Source organism: Maylandia zebra, linkage group LG18 (assembly GCF_041146795.1).
Source record: "Maylandia zebra isolate NMK-2024a linkage group LG18, Mzebra_GT3a, whole genome shotgun sequence".
NCBI classification, from domain to species: Eukaryota; Metazoa; Chordata; class Actinopteri; order Cichliformes; family Cichlidae; genus Maylandia; species Maylandia zebra.
The window spans coordinates 10,815,433-10,840,026 of NC_135184.1; the positions used below are offsets into that span (position 1 = coordinate 10,815,433).

The 24,594-nt window shown below is 41.1% G+C and overlaps 1 protein-coding gene across 2 annotated transcripts; it reads right to left on the minus strand.

Annotated features, from left to right (window-relative positions):
* Nucleotides 1–702: 702 nt before the first annotated feature.
* On the minus strand, nucleotides 703–24,249 carry LOC101486711 (protein APCDD1). 2 transcript variants are annotated; one of them, XM_004555271.3, is made up of 6 exons: nucleotides 24,136–24,249; nucleotides 23,782–24,047; nucleotides 16,575–16,758; nucleotides 15,334–15,859; nucleotides 3,315–3,636; nucleotides 703–2,305 (listed from the first exon to the last, which is right to left on the minus strand). In XM_004555271.3, the coding sequence occupies exons 2-6, from the start codon at nucleotides 23,819–23,821 to the stop codon at nucleotides 1,842–1,844; spliced, it is 1,536 nt and encodes a 511-aa protein (XP_004555328.1). In that variant the 5' UTR covers nucleotides 23,822–24,047; nucleotides 24,136–24,249; the 3' UTR covers nucleotides 703–1,841. The 2 variants fall into 2 exon arrangements, with proteins under 2 accessions (XP_004555328.1, XP_012775701.1); XM_012920247.3 differs by having other exon boundaries at nucleotides 23,782–24,191.
* Nucleotides 24,250–24,594: the final 345 nt, after the last annotated feature.

The window sequence follows — 24,594 nt, forward strand, 5'->3', positions numbered from 1 at the left end:
ATATGTTCCCTGTTAAATGTTCAGTAAGCTACAATATACAAAATCTGGCTGTAAGAGCAGTAATGAACACGAAGGAGTATCAAACCTTTGTAATCTCATACATGTATCCAGTTATTGAGACATTTCTTGGAGCCCGTTAAAGCTTCTTTAGCCTGGGAACACTGAGGAAAAACGATGCACTATTAATGATGACACACAAAACCTCAAGCTTAAATTTGACAGAAGCATGCTGGGAAACTCCAATCCTTGTCCATGACCGAGAGGGAGATCGAAATGACAACGTATGATAATGATGAGTGAAACCCCATGAGCTTAATTAAGGCTGAAATAAAGATCCCACTGGAGGAGTGGAGTTTTGATACTGAGCCACACATGAGGACTTTAATCCCATTAAGGTATTTAGAATTTATTCCACCCTCAGGTTCAAAAACCACCTGAAAGAAGCAACAAACACTAATCCCTTTGTTTCTTATATTACAGAGGCCTTTGCTAGAAGACCACAGTTACAACTCCACGTTGTTGACGGGTAACACAGCTGACTACACAGTGATGCATCATCACAGTCGATCCTTTGTGATTGCACAAACATCTTATTTGTGTTAGACGCAGCGAGAGTCTTCGGTAATATCACTGAAGTGATTATATACAGTAGATTTTCTTCTTCACACAGCCACAGTGGAAACCAAACAATTAAGATGTGACTAAAGGGAAAATTCTCAGCTTTAATTCAAAAAGCTTGAAGAGATGAGACATTTTTATACACAGTCCCATTTTTAGAGGCTCAAAATTAGACAAACAATTTTTAATATAAGGTTAGTTTCTAACACTTAGATAAAAATCTTTTGGAGTCGATGGCTGCCTGAAGTCTAGAACTCATATATAGCTTCACTGCTTTCATATTTGTTTTAAATAGAAGTGGACCTCTGAATGTTTATTAAATGTTACGGCCATTTGATCACAGGTTTTATACACTCAAGAAAGTAACTGGCAGAAGATCTAAACCTGCCTTTAGATCTTTGCGTATAGTCAGAGAGAAATAAAACAGTCATCGTTCACAGTTGCAATAGATTGATAAAGAACCAAAATATCCACTTTATTAGTAGTATAGAGAATGACTTGGACAAACTAATGTAGCTCTCACTTGAAGTGATCTCCTGCATTCTCGGATGTGGTAGTTTGTCACTTTTCCAGGTGTCGTTCCCACTGTGAGCATTGCGTAACTACAAAACCGCCTCGTTGGACTCAAGGTCGAGTGTCTGCCAGCGAGGAAGCAGCTGTCTGAGCGGCGAGGGAACAAAAACATCTCTCTAGATTACATGGAGGGTAACTGTTGGCACATGAAAGCGTTTTATTTCATTCAAGACAAGAGCTTGGTCATTATTTGGAATAGGAGGCCAATACCTGCTGCCGACTTCACCATACTTCAAGGCTATATGTCGAAGAAAAGAAAAAAAAAAGATTCTAACACGTTAAGTACATTTTATTGTAAACTGTGACGAGCGTGTCCTCCGATGATAGATCATATAAAACAGTCGCAGGTAAATAGATCATATATAACATATTCTCATGTCTGTGTGTGGATATAAAGACATCTTTGTATGTTTGTATAAACACAGGTCAGTCTTTGGTTCCACTCTAAAGTGCAGTTTCTGTGGTGCAGCAGTCTCAAGTCTTTGGTAAAGAGTTCAGAGGTTTAGGGACCAGTCTTTATGCTCCTTTATTCATTAAAACAACAAATGTAAACTTAGTCTACCAATGCAGTCTCTGTGACCCCCTCTGGGTCTCTGATGAATCCACACTCCTCTTTTGTGTCTTTGTGGATAAAATAATCAACCTGCTCTCTAGCTTTGCCAGAAAAGAAGTTGAGCAGTAACGAACGCGGCGATGGCCAGCGCGGCGCGTTTCTGGCCGCCTCTGTGCCATCCTGTGCAGCCGTTGGGGTGCAACGGAGGCCTCTGTGTGTCATCCCTTTGGCTGGAATCTGATGGCTGGCTGCTGGATGAACACTGGACCAGGGGCATCTGGTAGGACGTGGCTCGCTTCTCCGGGCGGTCCGGACTGGAGCCGTCGCTGGGGCGCTGGCCGTTGTAGAGCAGGTAGCGTCCATGAGCGTCCTGCTCCATGCGGAACAGCTCATACTCTGTGTGTGGCAGCCGGATGCCCAACGCCACGCAGCCATTGGTTAGGGTGACATCCTGCTCCACACCGACCTGCCAAGACCCCTGCACTCCACACTCATTACCACTGAAGACATTGAGGAGGGATGTGGTGGCCACGTCCATGGGAGTCACTCTCATGTGGTTCACTAAAAGAAGATGACATAAGAAGACCTTTAAAGCGATCTATTGTGCTTATTTTAAGCCTTTTTATTACTATTACTGAACTTTTGTCTCTCAAGTATTACTTGTTGAAACCCTGGCTGGCCATTTCTTGTTTTCACTGTGATCTAGAGCAGGGGTCCCCAACTCCAGGCCTCGAGGGCCGGTGTCCTGCAGGTTTTAGATCTCACTCTGGGTCTACACACCTAAATCACATGATTAGTTCATTACCAGGCCTTTGGAGAACTGCAAGACATGTTGAGGAGGTAATTTAGCCATTTTGAATCAGCTGTGTTGGATCACAGACACATCTAAAAACTGCAGGACACCGCCCCTGCCGTAGAGTAACATTGTTGCGCTCTGTGCACAGTCAGTATACAAGATGGGCATCGCTTTTTAGAAAGTCAAGTCTACTAAAACTCCATATCTTTGAGGGTGCCCCATCTTTAAGAAATGTGGGAAAGAAACAAAGAACTACATTCTTTATCTAAAAAGTGATGCTAACACAGAAGGGACACACTCACTCATCATATCAGGTTTAAACAAAAAAAACCAACAACAACAAGATCTTGAGGCCTCAAAGTGAGACTTCACAAACCAATGGTCGATATTAGGGTAGGTGCATCCATCTTTCATTACAGCCTGTCTCCAAATGGTAGATAGACAGACTTGAGTTTTAAATGACGTGTCATTGAACCAGTTTATTCTGCTTGTTGAAACAACCTTGTTCTTATTTCTGTCCTTCCCTTCTATCGATTGTGAAAACACTGTGTCTGCGAAGTCAATAGGGATCACATGGATCATAACACGACTACCAGTTAATTAAACAAGCAGCAGTCTAACCTTTTTATTCAAACACTGCTCAAAGTGAGCACGCCAAAAATGTTAGGAACTGGTAGAGGAACTGCGTTTAAACTACACTGTATCAAAATAGGGTTTGGTAGTGTTTTTAAGAATCAGCATTACGGTAAAAATGCAATTACACCACTAAGTTACCTTTGAAGACAAAATCTGTTCCTCCCACGACGCGGGTTGAGTGAAGCCCTCGACTGTAGCGGCCACGGGCGTAGATGGTGAAGGTGGGGTGTTTACAGATGGGGTCAGAGTAGTGGTAGTAATGGCCCTCCCAGGTGTGGTTGTTATCGTGGAAGATGAAGTGGCGGGTCAGGAAGAGGACCTCCGGGCGAACTTCGCAGCGCTGGCTCACCCACTGACCGTACAACCCGACGGTCAGGTCGGCCCGCGGCGGCAGGATGGGAGGGTGGAACTCGTCCGAGCGGTAGATGATACGACAGGCGATGCAGCTGTGGTCGTGGTTCTAAAGAAAAAAAAAAAATTAATTTAACTCATAACAACTGATTTCATTTTACCAATAGTAAGTTTAGACAAAAAAAAAAGTCATAGCACTAAAGATTATTGAGATTTTTCACATGACTAAAGTCATATTTACTGAAAACATACAAACTAGGACTATAAATCTCAGTCAGTCAAGCTTTAGTCACAATTGTAGTTTTGGCTTCCCACAGTTAAATGAGCATAATCAAGTGATATAGAAGATACATGCTCTGCTATTTGGAATGAAAATAAATAAATAAATAAAACTTCCTAAATCACTGCCTGATGACGTGCCTTCGTGTGTCATCACAGCGGTTTCCTGCAGAGCTCAGCTGGATGTTTCTTGGACTAGTCTGGATGAGTAACAATGCATTCAAAGACAGATATACAACAGAAATCAGATGTCTGGCAAGGCGGAACGTGAAGAGCTTGTCCCTCAAGGAGGATCATGATTCTTTTTTTGGAAAAACTCGTGCAAAAAAACCCAAATAAAAACAGTCAGTTATGTTATGTGTGTCTACACTGCAAAAGAACACAATTTATTTAACTGCCTGAAGATACCACAAACTGCAATAACGTTAGTGCATAAAGGGCAAAAAACCAAAAAACAATCCATGAATTGTTGCCAACACCGATTGTCCAACATAAACTCTGATCTCCATAAAAGCGAGCCTGCACAGCTGGTCACTATATCCACCAACATACTGGACAAAAGATCTGTCATCCCCTCAAGTAGTTATTTTTGGCAAAACCTGGATTATCTGCAAAACGTTACATGAGGGCATCCATTGTGTTTGCATTGACAGATTGTGCCAATAATGTGCAAACAAAAATGCCAACATGCCAAAGATGGCGAGGTCTGCTAGCAAACAAACAAACGCTGATTTGCAAATGTCAAGAATAACATTTAAAGGCTCCAGATGCCTGAAATACAAGTACTCAGTATAATCTTATAGCTAACAATAAAGTCTTTGCTGTTCTCTGCGGGATATACCATGTGATTAAAGGGATGTACACACAGGAAGAGACTAACAGCAGTGTGGCCTCCAGAGGCCATTGGATATCAAAATGGATTCTGGCGACTCATAAGTGATGACAGTCCAAATAACCATTGGCTAAACTAAGCGAGTGGGTACTGTGTCCTGAGTTAAACCGATTCTGAGTGGAAGGATTGGTGACTGAAGCTATAAAATAAAAACAAAAGGGGGAGAAAAACAGGCTGTTTTTGCAATGATACTGTAAAGTGGAGAATATATTAGAAGGTTGTCTAAATACTCGAGACCTTAAATGTCTAACCAGTGACAAACTGTCGGACACAAAGCACTGGAAGATGAGCCAATCTCTTCATATGTTGACAGTGCTTAATATGCTGTTTGTAAAGCCATTTTTACATTTTTTACTGTCACAGTTTCCGTTAAGCAAACTTTTTTTCCCCTGACGGAGACAAGACGATGTAAACACTTGAGAGGAATCAAAGAGTAGACATATGGCGCTATTTCACATTTGATGTCAATAAAAATAAGCCATTTTCAATTCAATTCAATAAAACTTTATTGATCCTGAAGGTTGACCCCGAAGGTTGACCCCGAAGGAAATTGCTTTTGTAAACCATGTGGAACAACTCTCACTGGTAAAAACACTTATATTTACTCTACTACAATCTTATGATATTTGCTTGACTAAAAGTAAAACAACTGATCCTTAAAATAGAACTAAAGCTAAATGACGTTTTAGTCAAAAGACTGAAATGAAATCAAGATTTGCTGTTAATACTGACACGGTTTATATGTCATTTTTGGATGTGTGATAATCATGGTGATAGTGTAGGATCGTGTGAACAAGTCTGATCTGCAACCATCTTGCAACCGTTTGCCTTCAAAGTAAAAGTTGCACTTTATGAAACATGTAGCCAACAGTAACAGTAAAAGTTGTTACTTTAATGGCAAATTTTCTCAATTTCTGGTTTACATTGCACTTTTTCCAAGTTTTACTTCCTCTGGGCTAGCAGTTAGCAAGTATTTGAAGACAATCATAAAAACTACAGAAGACAGTGACACTCTACTAGCAACCAAAACAATCCCAAGAAGCCTTCTTTGAATCCAGTTTCCACGGCAGTCAGTGGTCACATCATGTCTAAATTGGTACACAACATGACGTCATGTGAAAAATCTCAATAATCAGAACTCCACTCATCATGTCTGAGTTCAAATCACGAGATGACAATGGTGAAAACACTGGTGGTGAGTGATTTCACAGTGGTTACGTCTGTGTTTTATACCGTCTATAGTCCGACTGCATCCAACATTTACATTTATACAGGTGGGTGATGTGAGAAGATTTCAAGGCTGCACAAGAAGTGGTCAGATAAAAAGAAAAAGTGAACCATTTATGAGACAGTCAGCTTATTATAGTGCAAACTGTTCACGAACTCAAAGTTTAGCCTGCTACTCAAACAAAGACAAAACAGAAGCATGTTCACTGAAATCTGTTTGTCCTGAAAACCTTTCATGACATCAGCACATTGTGTCATGAAATTCACACACAGAACTACTGGAATCTGTTCGGAGGAGAGTAAGGAAACTATTTCATTCAGTCTGACCCTCTGGAGTGTTTGGAGCCAAAGAGAACACATTGTTTCACAGTACAACACAGATGTCGGGACTACTTAAAGCCATTACACAGAAAACAGCATGCTGAGTTTTAATGCCACACACACACACACACACACACACACACACATTTGTACATGCATAAAAAAAAACAGTTAATCATATTCAGTTAATATCACTAGTCAGGTGGAGCAGCGTGTGTCCACAGACAGGACGGCCGGGGCTCTCCAACAGACTCAGAGCTGGAAACTACATCCCATATTCCACAAAATCTCTTCCAAAGACTGAACTCCAGGGAACCAATTCAGTTTTTTGTTATTTGAGGGTGGTCAAAATTTAAGACCTGACCTTCTCAACTCAATCGCTCTTTTTCCCAGACAACATTATGTCTGCATGAGATTTATGGGGAGTTTTAAAAGAAAGAAAGAAATGGAGAACGGTAAAATGAGGAGAAAAAGCTGGAGTATCACTACATCCTGCAGATGAGATAATCCCACTGCAGCTCCATAACCGCCTCAGAGCGAAAGGTTAATGGGACGACTGGAAGGGAGGCCTCCCACCAGAATATGTGTGAGAGAACAGTGTGTTTTTAAAAGCTGTGCACTATGTGTGTGTTTATATAAGAGTTGCATATGAAGAGAGGAAAATGCAGCATGTGCGTATATTTTAGCATATATATGTGTGGACATAAGAAAAAGAGCCGGAATCCGGAGAGTTTCAGTCGCAGGTGTGGAAAATGTTTTGTATCTGAAGGGACTCAGAGCCCATAAAATATAGACTTCCTGTCTGGCCTAACAATGAATATGTCCTCCTACTGATACCAATCTGTCCCATATATCATGACACTACCAATGATTTAAACCAGTGCAGGGTTTGTTTTTTTTTTGCTTCTTTTCCTGATAATGTTATCTGAAAATATAAATCAAACAAAATGACACTACAAGCTCAGAGTTTCTTCCAGAAAAGTTGTGAGTGGGGGGCTGGAGGTGCTTCATTAATATAGCAATATTTAACTGTTGTAATCATAATCATCAATTATGAAGGAAAAAAAAAAATGCTCACTTTGGACAATGGATGAAGAGAGAGATGGACCAGGGAGTTTATTTCCCACATCCACTGCATAAAGAGTAAAGTGCATAAAGGAGAGCATTAAATCACAGATGGCCTCATTCACAAAGGATTATGGGTAATTCATCCTCTCTTGATTAGTGGACATAACTGTACAGATATCAGCTCTGCAGCTAATGATTTAAACTGCCTGGTGAGACGGTGAGGTGTACCAGGGGAAATGTTCAGGAGCAGAGGGAGTGAACGTGGATGAGTTCAGATACTTGGGGTAAATCATCCAAAGCCACAGACAGTGCACAGGAGAGGTGAGGAAGAGAGCGCAGCATCAGGGGTGATTTAAGACAGAAGGATAGCGGCAAGAGTGAAGATGAAGGTTTACAAGATGGTAATGAGATCCGCTACGGTGTATGGTTTGGAAACGGGGGGCAGAGTTGGAAAGTCAGAGGTTTCAAATGAAAAGAATTTGCCTGGGAGTGCAGCTCAACAACCGCTTATTTTTAATCCGGGATGTACAGGATTAGAAATTAGCATATCAGAGGAATGGCTCAGGCTGCTTTAAAGAAGCAATGCAGAGATGGTTTGAACATGTGCAGAGTAGGAGAATGCTGAACATGGAGATTTCTGGATACAGCGAAGGAGGACATGCAGAGGACACTAGGGAGAGGGTTAGATGGAGGCAGATACAGTGGGGCAAAAAAGTATTTAGTCAGCCACCGATTGTGCAAGTTCCCCCACCTAAAATGATGACAGAGGTCAGTAATTTGCACCAGAGGTACACTTCAACTGTGAGAGACAGAATGTGAAAAAAAAATCCATGAATCCACATGGTAGGATTTGTAAAGAATTTATTCGTAAATCAGGGTGGAAAATAAGTATTTGGTCAATAACAAAAATACAACTCAATACTTTGTAACATAACCTTTGTTGGCAATAACAGAGGTCAAACGTTTACTATAGGTCTTTACCAGGTTTGCACACACAGTAGCTGGTATTTTGGCCCATTCCTCCCTGCAGATCTTCTCGAGAGCAGTGATGTTTTGGGGCTGTCGCCGAGCAACACGGACTTTCAACTCCCGCCACAGATTTTCTATGGGGTTGAGGTCTGGAGACTGGCTAGGCCACTCCAGGACTTTCAAATGCTTCTTACAGAGCCACTCCTTTGTTGCCCGGGCGGTGTGTTTTGGATCATTGTCATGTTGGAAGACCCAGCCTCGTTTCATCTTCAAAGTTCTCACTGATGGAAGGAGGTTTTGGCTCAAAATCTGACGATACATGGCCCCATTCATTCTGTCCTTAACACGGATCAGTCGTCCTGTCCCCTTGGCAGAAAAACAGCCCCATAGCATGATGTTTCCACCCCCATGCTTCACAGTAGGTATGGTGTTCTTGGGATGCAACTCAGTATTCTTCTTCCTCCAAACACGACGAGTTGAGTTTATACCAAAAAGTTCTACTTTGGTTTCATCTGACCACATGACATTCTCCCAATCCTCTGCTGTATCATCCATGTGCTCTCTGGCAAACTTCAGACGGGCCTGGACATGCACTGGCTTCAGCAGCGGAACACGTCTGGCACTGCGGGATTTGATTCCCTGCCGTTGTAGTGTGTTACTGATGGTGACCTTTGTTACTTTGGTCCCAGCTCTCTGCAGGTCATTCACCAGGTCCCCCCGTGTGGTTCTGGGATCTTTGCTCACCGTTCTCATGATCATTTTGACCCCACGGGATGAGATCTTGCGTGGAGCCCCAGATTGAGGGAGATTATCAGTGGTCTTGTATGTCTTCCATTTTCTGATGATTGCTCCCACAGTTGATTTTTTCACACCAAGCTGCTTGCCTATTGTAGATTCACTCTTCCCAGTCTGGTGCAGGTCTACAATACTTTTCCTGGTGTCCTTCGAAAGCTCTTTGGTCTTGGCCATGGCGGAGTTTGGAGTCTGACTGTTTGAGGCTGTGGACAGGTGTCTTTTATACAGATGATGAGTTCAAACAGGTGCCATTCATACAGGTAACGAGTGGGGGACAGAAAAGCTTCTTACAGAAGACGTTACAGGTCTGTGAGAGCCAGAGATTTTCCTTGTTTGAGGTGACCAAATACTTATTTTCCACCCTAATTTACGAATAAATTCTTTACAAATCCTACCATGTGAATTCATGGATTTTTTTTTCACATTCTGTCTCTCACAGTTGAAGTGTACCTCTGGTGCAAATTACTGACCTCTGTCATCATTTTAAGTGGGGGAACTTGCACAATCGGTGGCTGACTAAATACTTTTTTGCCCCACTGTAGTCTTCTATGGCCACCTGTGAATCTGTAATAATCATAAGAAAAATATGAGAATATGAAAAAGATTAAACTAACCAAAAATGAATCTAAATTTTGTGTAAAAATAAATGAATAAACCCAGTGCACAGGTGTGACAGGGCTCATCTTAGCCAGAACAAGGACAAGCCATGCTTGTACTCGTCCTCATCTAAACCGTGTAAATGCAGTTAGTTCAGTGTTCAAAGAGACTTTCAGTAGAAGACTGAAATAACACCAGAGTGTGAGAGGCTGCGTTTCTTGACCAAAATTTGGAATTTTTATTTTTTATTTGAAACTCTGATTTTAGTTACAATTGTTGACAATGACGAGCATTAAGAAATTCTGTACGTAATAATAATGGTAGTGTCATAAAGCATGTGTTAAATGTTTATAAACTATTTACTGACAAACAAACTGGTGGTGGTGGAGAATATTTGATTGAATATTTAATTGTTCAATTAAAAACTACATTTAAAATAAAAGGCTGCTTCATCAGAGTAGTTCCCTTTTATTTACTTGTAAACGGGTTAATTATGTTTGATGTACAAGTGGGATAAATGCCCTCATAACCAGCAAAAATGCTGAGAAGTTTAAGTGGATCTGAGCATGGATGGGTTTTCAGTGTGTCAGTGACCAAAGACTCCAGCCAAGAGTTCAACCTTGTATTTAACAGGAAATCATTAGCAGGCAGGTTTCTTTGCCGCGTTGAGCCTACAGTGTCCGGCTTGCCATGAAATGCTGGACGCACTTTTAGGTAGAAGCAAAGTATTTTATAACTTTACTGGAAATGAAGAAAATAAAAACGGAGGAAATGAGGGAGGATATTACTACCCTTGCTACATATAAGTGACTTTCCCCCCCCCCATTTCATTTCATTTTTTTTTTACTATACTGAACAGAGGTGACGTACAAATAAAGTGCAATCCAAGTCATGGCAGATAAAGGAGCATTAGAGCTGAATTCTTCCATTTGGGACGTAGTTCAGGGAAAGCTGATGTCCAGGAGCAAACATTTTATGAGAAACTGAAACCATATCAGACTTTCAAAACCTTCCGTAGAGACCTGTTGGCAAAACAGACAGTCCTAATACTTTGATTTTTTTAAACTGGCATCCATTGAGCTATACCAGTATCCCTTCTGTAAGACGACTTCCTGGGAATTCATAAAAAAACCTTTCATCTCAGATTGACTGGCTTTATTGCTCAAGTTTTGAGGTACTTTCATGAAAGAAATGACCAAGAGCAGCATAACAAGTACACACACAAAATGAGCAAACACAACACTTTAAAAACAGCAACAATATAGAAAAAACCCCAAAACTGATCCCTTCTTAACAAGGATCATTATCAAGTGGTCATTACGCCGCCTCAGTGACGCAGCAATGAGCCGGGGCGACAGAAAACTTAAAAACACAGTCCCCCGCTTTGCTCTTGCATCACTGCTGAGTTCCACCCAGGAACCACAAATGAACATGCTGGCACCAGCAAATGTTCTGGCCTGGGACCAGTCCTGGGACCAGCCCTGGGTACACTGCTCAAGATTAATGTATTGGATCATCACCATGGCAATAAAATAAAAAAAAAAATCCCTAAAAAGAAACCATTACAACCTCATGAGATGGTCCAGTTGAGTGCTTTTCGAGTAAGAACGAGTGCGGTACTCTGTACTGCTGCTTTACCAAGAAAATATACGAAACTTAATTTACTGTAACTGAAAAATGCCGTGAAAAACAATACTGTAATGTAGACCTTTGTGTTATTATAGAAACAAATGACCACGTTTACCCAAATGGGGAGTTACTAAGGAGCTACTTTTTTTGCAAGTTTTATAATGTTCACCTTCAAGAGTTTGGTTTCCACTCAAATACAGTGGAGTTTCAAAGAATCTATTCTGCATTAAATCAAGTTAAACTGTATTTTATTACCATCATGTCCAGTGTTTATTCCTTGAGCACTGTTCTGGTCTCCAACATCTCTTTTTGTAAATACCTTTAGCTACTAAACGCTCCACTATGTTTGTGTCTGAATGTAAATCAAAGCAGTGAAATTGATGGTTTTAAAACCAGCACACTGAGTTGAAAGATGCTGAAATCACAGCCTGTGTATCTGAGATGACATCATACATTGGTCTGTGAACAACACCCTCAAGATAGGAATTTCAGCCATCACCATATTTGTTTTTAAACTAAACTAAACATGAGAGATTGCTGAATTTGAGAATACGATTAAAACCTTGGAGCACGTATCTTCTATTCTACTTCATTATTTAGCAAGCGATCAGCACAGTGGACTGATCTGCATGTTTGTTTTGGCACAGATTTTATGCCGGACACCATCCCATTCATTCAGGCTTAGGATTGGAGCCATGAAGATATCAGCTTGTGAGTCTCTGGGACTTTTGTCTACACCCAATCTCTAACCGTAGGTATTTTGCGAGTATGGTGAATGTATTTACCACTACATCACGGAGAAGTAGTTTAATTAAACGGGACAAACATCAAGTCATGTTTAATAAAAACTTAAATGAGTGATTAAGTTGCAGAGTCATTTTTAAATTTCAGATCCGATTTCTATTTGTAACCTAAAGAGTCGCCCCCCTGTTGGTCATTAGAAAGAATGCAGTTTTAAGGCACTTTGACACTGGATTCACCTTTTAAGGGGAAATTATGGTACAGCAGTGGCTGTGTGCTGGCAGCTAAATACTGCCCATCTACCTGCAGACAGCATCTTGTCAGATGGGGGCACACCCATGTGCGCTACTCTTGCTTGTGCTGTTGCTGGTCCATTAGCCAGCAGTGCAGAGGAGTCAAACTGAGTGTTAAAAACTATGGAAAGCCAATTCTTGTGCACTTTCCTGGTGCTCCCTTCCCTGGCACATTTTTCAACCAATCAGCATTCAACTGATACACAGAGTCATCCATATAGCGCGCCATGCATTTGGGATTTTGGAGGACTGTAGGGGAGCATGTTGGCATTGGCTGAAAGGCTCTCTATAGGTTCTTCATAGGCAAACACATACATAAACTGGCATAATTAAGCATTAGGTGCAAAGACTACATCCATTTTTTTAATGTGATTAAAATGATCTAAAGTGCAAAGTGCAGCTGTAGTGATTGGCAATAATCTTCTGTATGTAGATGCATGCACCGTTTTGATTAATGCATTTAATGAAAATCCCACAGTCCAAAGACATACCATGGGGTTTTGGTTAATTGGTGACTCTAAACTGCCCTTAGGTGTGAATGCAAGTGTGAATGGTTGTCTGTCTCTCTACGTTAGCCCTGCATCAGGCTCGTGACCTGTCCAGGGTATACCCAGCTTCTTGCCCTATGGTAGATGGGATAGGCTCCCCCTGAAAAGCATAAGCAAAGAGAATGGATGGATGGGATTTAAAGAAATTAAGAAGAGTATTTCTGTAACAGAAACACTCTTCAGGTTACTGAGAGACAATCTTTTGTTTCTCAGTAATCTGAAGAACACACTGAAGAGTTTTTATTGGAACTGCTTCCTGGCAAAGAAACAGTCCCTGTTCTAGCTTGACAGCAGGATGTTTCGAAAATACACAAAAAGACTGGCGGTGTTTCAGGGAAGAGAATACTTTTTATAAGGTTTGTTAAAAAGAAACTTCACTGACATTAACTGAACCGGAGTGGTAACAGAAATGAAAGAGACAGAAGCAAAAACTCCCTTTTTTCCCTTCAAGGCTGCAACTCTAGGACTGATTCCCAGTTTGGAAGTGTCACTGAAAATTCCGCCAACAGTCCAACTTCCTTTTTTTATTCCAAAAAGATTGAAGACAAAACGGAGCACATGCAACAGTTTGATTTGAGCCCCAGGCACGCATAAGATCGGAGCTGGTATGTGCTCACTGGACTAATTCATATGGCCGCATCAATCCAAATTCCAGGAATACCGCATGATGATTGCTCCCAGAGATAGGCTCGGTTTCACATTGCATCTCTGCAGGCCAGAGGGGCTTAAGGAGAGCAGCTCTGGTCATTACAGCACCACAGGGGAGCTTGTGTGATCATAGCTCGTCACCCCACACACTGTTTACATTCTGATCAGCAACACCAAGCCCTGTCATCCCCATATGAATGTTTATTTAGACAGCGGACCCGAACAGGATTTCATTGTGATCTCTGTAGAGGGTGACAGTGAAAACATCACTCTAGGGTTTCAGCCAGCGGGGAAACTCCTTTTCAGCAGTGTAAATACAGAAATTACATCCTGTAAGCACAGTGGAGATGAAATCAGTATGTAGATAGTTTCTGGTTTCTTTCAGTGCAAATATTTAGTGTGCAAAGGTCTAAGCTCAAGATTATTGACTTACACAGAGATCCTAACACAGACTAGGGTTTTCTAAATAGATATCAGTTAGGTACAACAGATGGGCTTAACCGCCTCAGAATAATTTGGATTATCAATAACTCGATAATTCAGCAGAATAATGTAATTTTCCCCCCCCTAAAAAAACAAAAAAACAAAAACAACAGGCCTTCCCTCTAAAACACAATAAACACAATTAGTAAACAGTTTATCCTGGTCTCCTCACTGATTTTGGTTAAATTATACATAAGATAGCGCCCAAATTAAAATGTATGTTTTTCAGGTCAGCTCAGGTTCTATCTGGTGTGTGTGGTCTTTGTGGCGTGGAGGGTCAACACAGCAGGGATGGAGTTCAGCTGAGGTTGCACACTGAGTTGCATGCTCGGGACAGAAAACAAAACCCTACCTACGATCCAATGAATACAAACGTCAGGTTTCTGGGTGGGAAGAGTTCTCATTCCCGTCGCTCAACTAAGGACTCCTACTGGTAAGTCATGGTTCCTGCACAGTGAGGCAGCTATCCCCTGCAGGTAATAACTGTTGTTACTGGCAGAGATTCTGCACAACTACAAACTTCAACATAGTCCCTGCCTTACCAACTTTAAAATAATACTGGCTGTTTACTGACAGAGAAACCTAGTGTCTTAACCACAGACTGTGCATAAAAGATGGAAGTAGCTTCCAGTTGTGACATTTGAAACCGAAGTGGGTGTGCCTTAAACTTGCATTCTTTCTAATGCCCTTAAGGGGGCGACTGCTGGTTTCAAAAAGGAGCCTGGTTGCAAAGAAAGTCTGTTGGAAAATGCTAAACAAACATTCTGCAGATCAGCTTTTGAGCCGAGTTACTACTTTCAAGCTGTCTTTAATACAACATAATGTTCATTTTGTAAATTACAGTTCCCACTAGAGTCAAAAGAGGATCAAAGGGTGCATGTTTCAGAATGAGATTTCCGTGCGAGGGTTCAGTGTCTAAGAGCTTCACAGTCTATCCACTCCATGTCTGGTTACAAAACACAAAGATGGCGACAGTGATGACACTCAGCTTGATGCGTCATGATGGTACTTAATTGACTAATGAGTGTTGCCATCTTTTATATACAGTCACACTATTGCTGATTTAAAAAATGTAGGCTTTTAGACAACCCAACAGGTTGTGCTGAAGTACAGCAGTAGACTTTTAAGGCTATAACAATAGTTCAAAGTTATGGACGCCCCAAAACTTATTTTTTAATGTTTTGTAATTATAAAAACTCTTTAATTTAATATTACGACCCACAAGTGGACAAACTCTGTTCTAGAATCAAGTCTAAGGCTACATAATAGCATCAATGCACTAAGCCCTAAGCGAGGGAGGATCATTAGGGACTTGCCTTGGCGTTTTGCAAAGCGGTCTGGTAGCTGGACGGCTTGTAGTACAACCTCTGCGATGGTTCAGTGTGTATGTCTCCTAGAAACAGCTCCTCCACCAGGTGATCCAGGTTGTGGTGCAGGTACTGCTTCTCCACTCTCAGCAGCTGCAGCTCATGCATGGCAAAGTTAAGCTCTCTGGTGCAGTCGTAGTCGCCCTCCTCGCTCACCAGCTCGTACATCGCGTTGGGTTCCCAGGCGCCCTTCACTGCCCCTCGGCAGCTGCGGTTGAGCCTCTGGCTGAGCTCTTTGTCCACGGTGGCTGTGTGATACACCATCTGGACACGATGGAGCTGGTACTCCGCCTCTGTGCCACCGCGGATGATCCAGGAAGCCTGGCGTAAGCGCAGTCGACCCCGAATCACCAGCGTGTAGATGGGTTTGGTGCAGTGGTTGTCCTCATAATAAAACTGGTGAGCCTGGAAGGTGTTGTTGGGGTAAAACCTGTAGGAGCGTGTCAGGAACTCTGGGCCTGGTCTGACCTCACAGCTGAAAGAGAGGACAGATGGCTGTTAAAAAGAAACAAAAAAAAAAAAAAAACCCTTAAAAACATTTATGTTTGTGTGAAGAGCTGAGTGGTATTCATGTTCCTTGCCTTGAGTTTCACAAACAGCATGTTTGAAATATAACCCAATTAATCTGCACAGAAGATTGACTAGCTTCAGCCTTTTTTATTGGTTGTACGTCTTTGGTTTATTCTTTTGTGAAGAATGTCACGAGATCAGAGTAAGTTTCTGTCTGGTGGTGCATTCAGAGAAGCTCAGACATGTCAGACCTGACAGTAGGAGGCTGAAACTAATCTGTATCTATATATCTATATATAAAGAGCAAAAGCCCCACCCACTTGCTGTTGTTCTTTTTTAACATCATAACCAATGAGTTTGTCTATTACTATTTGTGTTCCTGTTTCCCCATTGTTGAGTTGCAACCATTAGTTTAAAGGAAGCCTCCAAACCACTCCCATGTGCCTGTGAACCACATCAGTGGGCGTAAAAATAAAGAAATGTGGTGAACACACATTGACTCACAGTGAAAGTAATGTAAGCTTTAATTAAACAAAAAAAAAAAAAAAAAAAAAAAAAAAAAAATCACCTCCTGCTAAGAGTTTCTTACTATAATGAAGTGAAAGTAGTAGCTTGCTAGAGAGTAATGCAAACTCTTAAAGATTTTGGTTAGGGGGAAGATACAGAGAAAAGACGCCAACCTGGTGGACACCCAGTGGCCCTCCACGCTGGGAGGCATCTGCACAGTGATCCGGGCGCCATTGTGAAGGTGCTTTAGCATGTGCTGGCACTGGGAGTCTTTGATAGATCGGCCAAAGGTTTTCTCTGGATAGAGGCGACTTGAGCGGCTTTCCGAGTAGTGAAGAGAGGAACCTTCAACCCAAACTGTGGGAACAAGACGATGAGAAAACAAAGATGATGATGACGAGCCTTTACGTACAATAACAAATGTAAAACAATCAAAACGAAAAATTACATTGTAAACAGCTGTTGAATTACCATTGAGCAGCGTTTGAACATCAAATGTTGGGGTCACCGAGTTTGAAAGGCTGGATAAACCACAGAGGAATCTGTTTATTCTGGCATATCTTTACCTTCTAAAAAATTACCGCTTTTAGGACAACTGGGAAGGCCAATTACGCTGAGATCAAACGGAACAGCAGTCTCCCTCATGCTTTCAATCTGCCAGGCCTCTTTGAAGTGTTTAGAAGGTTTAAGTTTGTCATTTTAACTCTTGTCATTGCCAGGGATTACATGGCTGCTCCAACAACCTGTAACACCTGGTATGAATGAAAATGAGCAGATCATGAGACAGGTTGAGGGCCAATTAGTGAATTTCGGCTTCCACTCACTTTTAACAACAACATTCAAACGAACCAAGACAAATGACGAAGATTTGTATGCTCAGTTCCCACACCGCCCGCGTGCCCTTGACGCACCACATGGAAAAACAATACCTTCAGCGATGGACTGAGCTTAAAGGGATAAAATGTCGGAAATGAAAGCACTTAAAAAGCCTACAGCCAGAGAAAAGCCCCGAAGCTCACATTCCCTCAAGGATTTATGCCATGTAATACTCCGATATCATCAAAATCTACCTTGAAATATGAAGACTTTGCCATGAATTCTTTCTATCAGACCCGACTTGCCTGGCAATATCATTTAATGCCCAGGAATGCCACTGCGGTCGCCTCTGAGCTTTTAATTTGAGACTAATAACACTGAAGGAGGGAGAAAAACATCTGATTAAAAGAAGCCAAAAGCTCCATGAAGAACAAAGCTCCATCCAGCTGTTTTACACCCAGTCGGGCAGCTCCTATGAGAGCTAGCCCAGGCTTGTGTGCAAATCACCACATCACAGCACTGCTGAATGGAAACACTGGACAGTGGGAGAGACTTGATCCCCCGACTCAGCTGGTGGTATTAGTAACGCTGCTCTGTTTGCTGTAGCTGATCTTAAAAATCAAAGGAGACACTTCACAGTTTGCTGCATGTTATCCACGTATGTATATAAATGTTTTTTTAAACACCTGCACTCGGCTTGGACCACAGCAACGATCTGAGCGGCTGCCAACAGCTTGTTTTCACTATGATGAGAGCAAAAACTAACAGTGTGCGCTTGAGAGTGTTAAAAAAGGAAACCTGGTGAGATGTATAATCTAAAACACACTTAACACTTTTATGCAACCCCTTGGGTTTAATAGCAGGTGAATTTAAGGGTTGAGCACATCCAAAAGAAAACTAACAGAAATCTAGCTGCGAAACTGTTACCCGGTTATAAATTAGGTGAATAGAACATAAAGTGGTACACCGTGCCATTATGTATTTAACAGAAGAATTTTTTAAGAGAAAATTCAAAAGCAGTTCGGGGGTGTGCTGGTGTGGAGCATTCAAGCAGGAAAGAAGTCAGAGATGATCTCAGAGAAGCTTTTGTTGCTGCCCATTAATCTGGGAAGGGCCATTTCCAAACAGTTTGAAGTCTGTCATTATGCAGCGGAAAGATTATTCACAAGTGCAAATCATTCAAGACTGTAACCAATCTTCTAAGGAGTGGACGTCCCAGCAAATTCACCCCAAGGTCACAACGTGCAAAGCTGAGATAAATTGCAAACCCCCCCCAAACCCAAGCGCTACATCTTAGACCGCACAGGCCTTAATTAGCATGTTAAATGCTAAAAGTTCAGGACAGCACAATCAGAAAAAGAATGAACAAGTATGGCTTGTTTGGAAGGTATGCCAGCCTCTTGGCTCTAGAAAGAACAGGAAAACCACAGGACCTCTTGGACAGTGTCCTTCAAACAGATCAGACCAAAGTGGAGATGTTTGGCAACAACACGCAGCAGCACGTTTAGCAAAAAAAGCAAAGGCAATATAATAGAAAAAACAGCTTATATCAGTGTTGATTGAAGGTGATGATTTGAGCTTGTTTTGCAGCCAGGACCTGGGCACCTTACAGTCATTGAGTTGACCGTGAACTCCTCTACTCTACAGTCAAATGATCCCCATGGCTGAATAGCTGAAAAAGAAAAGAATCGAGATGTTGCAACGGCCCAGTCAAAGTCCAGACCTCAACCTGATTGAAATGTTGTGGTGGAACCTTAAGAGAGCTGTGCCTAGATGAGTTCATGGAAACCTCAATGAACTGAACGAAACTGTAAAGACGAGTTGGCCAGAATTCGTTAGCAATCAAACGAGAGCCCGATCCAGTCGCACAGAGAACGATTACTTCAAGTTAAAAACTGTTAAAGATGATTCTACAAGCTAAAACCTCAGAGGGTGTACTTAGTTTGTCACAGGCTTCTGCATTTTGGCTTCGTTTTTGTTAAACAATGACAGTGTAATATGTCATGTTGTGGTTCATCTGAGATTTTATTTGCTGATTTTTTTTTAATTATATCCTATATGTAAAACTAATTTTATCCATCAGTCTGCTAACATAATGTTTTCTGAAGTTTGTGCTCAGTGGAGACCCGGGGATTGTCTGGAAAACTGGGGAATAACACTATCGGATCATTTTTTCTGAGAAAAATGAAGATTGGAACGGGAATTTCAATTAGATATACTAGTTGATATTGACAGTGCTTTTTATAAAAAAAAAAAGAAAAAAAAAAAAGGTAGATCTGTGATCTTTTAGCTTTACCTGGCAGAGTTGGGTCTGGAATTTGTTCAGAAGCATCATATAAGCCAGAAAAGTGGAACTAAGAAGAATCCTGAATAGAAATTTGCCGTTTTCACACCTCATCCACAAAGAGCCAATCAACAGCTGAACTATGAAACATTTGAGCCAGTCATGTTGCACTGAAGCATGCGCACAGCAGAGACGGAGTTTCAACTGAGTGGTGGGACACGAATCTGCTGGCTATTGGAGTAAAGATGGTACTTGGTGTACTTTTTTCTCACATTACTGTGTGAGCATAAGTTCATTAACCAAAAAAACCTCCCCAAAACAAAAAAGAAACAAAAAAAAAAAGGACAGAACTAATTTTTTTGAGGAGGGAGTGGTTTCTAAAGGTTACTGAAGCTTAATGTCAGATTTACGCAACAGCCTGAGAATGAAGGAGGAGAATAATAAATCTTTGTTTCTGTGAAAATCTGCTGTTTCGTTAGATTAAGACATAATTTGTTATCTCCAACAATGTTTTCCTAAGTCGTGGTCAAATGTTTTTTTTTTTCTCTTTGTGATAAGATTGTGAGCAACATCGCTGATATCTTTCTGTCATGACGTTAGACAGACCTGATCCAGAGTCAGCAGTGTCATAGGGAAGCCTGTGCAAATATCAAAATTATAATGAAACGTGAGCTTCGTTTTGAACCACAGTTACAAATCTTCTTACATTACATCAAAGACAAATGTGGACCTACTCGAAATGGAAAACAGACTCAGACAGGGAAATAAATGAGGAAATGATTATATGGAGGTTATGCGTAGCTTGTTAAAAGTGACTTTATAAGCGGAGGCATCAGACGCCTGCTTCTTTGCACTTTTTTAGTGTTGAATGTGTGACTTTCTTCCACTAGTTTTTTTTTTTTTTTTTTAACTCTTCGTTCGTGAAGGCAATAATCAGAACGGCTCCACTCAAACTCTTTCTGGCCCTTCGCTGCTGCTTTCCCAAACTGCTGCTCTATCTAAATCAAAGCACCCACAAAACTCCCAGAGTCCCAAACCACGGCGAACATTTCCAGTTGGCCCGATCCCACTGGTGAGGTAAGAAGGCTGGGACCCCTGACAAGAAGAGAGACTGTACAGTATTTATGGGAAGAGAAAAATCCTAAATTTCCAGAGCAGAGACCAGACAAAGGACTTTTCTTCTTGTTATCTCAGAGTCTGGCAGTGACCGCGCAGGAGTTGAAAAGGGTAGACAAAATGACACTTCAACTTCAGGGCAGCTGCATCCAGAGGTGGGAAGTTATAGAGTACATAAGAAAAAAAAAAAAGAAAAAAAGAGAAAAGTGGAGGTGCTTGAGTACTTTGAAAGGCTTTCTACTTGGAGATCAGAAGGAAAATTGCACATTTCGAAAGCCAGTACACATTTATCTAAGTTACTTACACAGATTAGGAAGTAAAAGCCATAAAATACTGCTTTGGTTCAGTAACAAGAGAGTAGAGCCAGCTGTCAGATTGTACTTGCATGGGGGAAATGCCAAAACAATGTCAAAGGAAAGAGGAGCTTTGAGCTACACTTGACTCCCTGTTTTTGTATTTTAGATGCATTTAGGTAAACTTATATAAACTTGAGAGAAAAATAAGTAATAAGATACAGTACAGCCATACAGGCTGTAATTTGGCACAGAAAACGCTCATGTTTAGCAGGTGTAATGCACGCTAGCGGTGAGCATTAAACATTAAGAAGGCTGAGCCAGGAGCGAACGTCATTGCTTCTAGTCTAAGTTTTTACCCAAGGGTGGCAGGAGTAGGAAACCCCGTTTTAATTTTCCTCAGTGGGACACGCATATCTACAAATTTCAAGTTGCTAAGACAAAACCATGATCGTCAATATCACAGTGGTGCCAAGTGAAAAGCCATCAGAAACAGCAGGTATTTTCAGGCTCTGGGGCTCATGGCAATCAGGTTGATGAGATTTTTTACTCTGGACCAAATGTTGGAAAATACATTTTCTATTTTTGTTCAGAATTTTTCTTCCTTTGGGACAAATTAAAGACATCCATCCATTTTCTTCCACTTCTCCAATTTCCTTAATCCAAACCTTTGACTGTTTTTGAAAAATGTTGAAGAAATAAGAAAAAAAGTCACCACCATAATTACTATTAATAAAAAAAATAATACTTTTTTAATTCTGAAAAAATACACCAACATAGACCACACACGAATGGAACAGGAATTTCACAGGGCCCCTGTAGTCTCATTTTAGAGTATTTAGCAGCTGCTTTGGCACTTTAAAGGTTTTTGGGGGATTTTTCTTGGAAGCCATCTGATTCTTCGTAGCTCAACCTTCAAGCGGAAAAATGGAAATGTGAACATCTGCATTTCAGTGTCAACAACAACACCTCCAACAGCTGATGTGGACCATGCTTCACATAAAAGTTACAGAAAAGTGACTAAATGGACCTTGAGATGAGATTGTTTTGTAATCCATCCAAACTTCACAACCAGCACTTTTACTGCATTCCTGCACTGGCTGCTGATACAGATGTGCAGGACAAACCGGGCTACAAATTGTGCCTCCTACTTCCTTTCCTCGCTTCCTTTCGCTGCAGTTTGACTGCATCTCTCTCAGTTATGCCGGCATGACTCTCCCTCTCGCTATGAAATTATTGTGCAAATTGTCTGAGTGATGCTTTGCAATTATGGCAATGGTTATTTGGCGTCTTTGGAGATCTGCTAGTCTCAAACTGCTTTGACTTCCAGACCACTTTAACAGCTGATAAATGCTGGTAACTGGCATCCAACCCAGTGCAACCCCAAATTACAGCAGCTTTTGCAGAGCCAGACCGATGCATCGGCAGACTGACAGCACTAGCTGATACGATATATTATGTTTTAGGCATTTTGCACAAATGCTTTTATGAACCTTCAAGACATCAACACAAACTCCTTTAAATGATTTCAATCACAGTGTGTCAGCAACGTAGCCGGTTTTGTTGGTGTATTACCATTCACTAAAGTTACTTTACAGTGACTACTGTGATGTTAAGTACAGAATTATTGGCTATGATTTTATAATACAATAGCACATCTGTCCAATCTGGATTTCAGAGGCAGGCATGAGATTAAAATGTGTATTTTTTCTTTTTTTTTTAACCCCTTTTTTGAACCAAAATGCCAATTTTGGCAATATATGTGTAATATTAGTCAAATTATAGCAAATATGGGTGAAATGTGTTTCTATTTTTTTATTGCTACTTTCTATTCTTTCAACTTTTCTGAAAATTTAAAGAAACTATAGCCACATGACCACCACACACAAAATAATATAATGATAAAAAAAAAAACAACAGCAACTACTCTGAAATGAACATTAAAGTAAAGCTGTCAGTTAAGCCAATATCTATATGCAGATACAATAAAAACTTCATGGCTCCATTGAGGTCCACTGAGCAGAATAGATTAGATTCAGTAAAAAGGTGAAATAGAAGCAGCTGCTCTTCCGTGGGTCCATTTCTTGGCTTTTTTTTTTAACCTTTCCGTTTTGCTCTCCAAAGACACGCTGAGGTTTTCTCTCCCAGTAAATTTACAGCGCACTCTAATCTAGCCTGACAGTGCATTTTCATTGCCACTCTGAAAGGCTGCAATAACACACCACTTAATTGAACGTTCGGATTCACTTAAACACACTTAAGGATAAGTGGACCCCAAAATGTTTTTTTTTTAATCTCAACCAGGTTATTTGAAGTTGCTGCCAAATGTTGCCTTCCACTGTCACTGGCAACAGATGGATTGGGTCAACTGCAGTCCCATAATCCTCTGCTGCTCAGACAGGGTTTTCATCAGGATTGGATGTTTTAAGTGGCTCTTAACTCTCGCAGCGCTTTCATCTGCCCAGCAGCCTCGGGGAAGATTTTTATTGCCTTCTAACCTTTATACATCACTATGGCATAAGGCGCAAAGTTAACACAAAGTTTGTCCTGAATGGAGGCAAACATCAAGCCATGATAGTGAACAGGTGTGATGAAGGGAATTTTAACCTATGAGTGACCCACATCTTACATATGTGCGGTTTAAATGATTAGCAAAGTAAATAAATTAACTTAAATGACCGTCTGAAATTGTTCTAACTGTACAGCTTGTATAGAAAAACAAATACGAAACACATGGACATGTTTCCAAGCGCACGTGGAGTAAAACATGCTTTGAGCTCAGTTTTTTTAAAATCTTTTAACACTGACACTTGTTGCAGCGCATGAAACCTCAGAATAACAAACACTAGCACATGGGGAAAAGTTTCTTACCCAAAAAAGCAACGAGAAGCAGCTTAGATGACGGCCCCATTTCAGACTTGGTTGGATTAAAACGAGCTTCACGCTGGTCACAACGGAGATCAGGCTTCCCTTTATTCAGCGTCCGAAGTTATTCCGACAGAAATCCTCACATTTTGGATCCAAAGCGTGGAGAAAACACTTTTGCAAAATCCGAGCATCATATGAAGAATGCTCTCGATACGCAGAGGGAGAGAATAAGAAGCCCGCTGTACTTTCGCATCCGAACAAAGAATCCTCTGGAAATCAAAGTAAAGTTTAAACTTTACAGCGAGCCACCCTGAAACAGTCAGAGATTGTGGTGCTGAGTTCAAAAGGCTTTCTTACTTTAGCGCGCGTGTCCTGTGTGCTGCGCCCCGGAGGAGTGTTTGGAAGTGTGTCCAGAGATTGGACTCACCCCGCCCATTTAGATATTATATGGGCGTGGGGAGGGTGCTTAAGCTTCCCCAGTGAAGTGCAAAATCCAAAGAGAGAAAAAAAAAGGTATTTTTCACCTTCTCATATTTTTTGGGGGGAGTACATTTTCTGTATTTTCGGGTTGAATATGTTATTTTTCTCATTGCATTTTAAATATCCATGACTGTAAAAACAAGATGCCATAAAAAAACAGATATTGTATTACTCGTCCAAAATTTGAGAACAGTTTTGGTTTTGTCTCTTTTTTCTCACTCAAAAATATCTTCGCATCACCTGATACCTGCCCCTGGTTTCTCCTGCAACTCTCTGGGGTTTATCAACAAAAAGCCAGAAAGGGTCTAATGAAGAGGTGAACTGATCAAAAAGTAG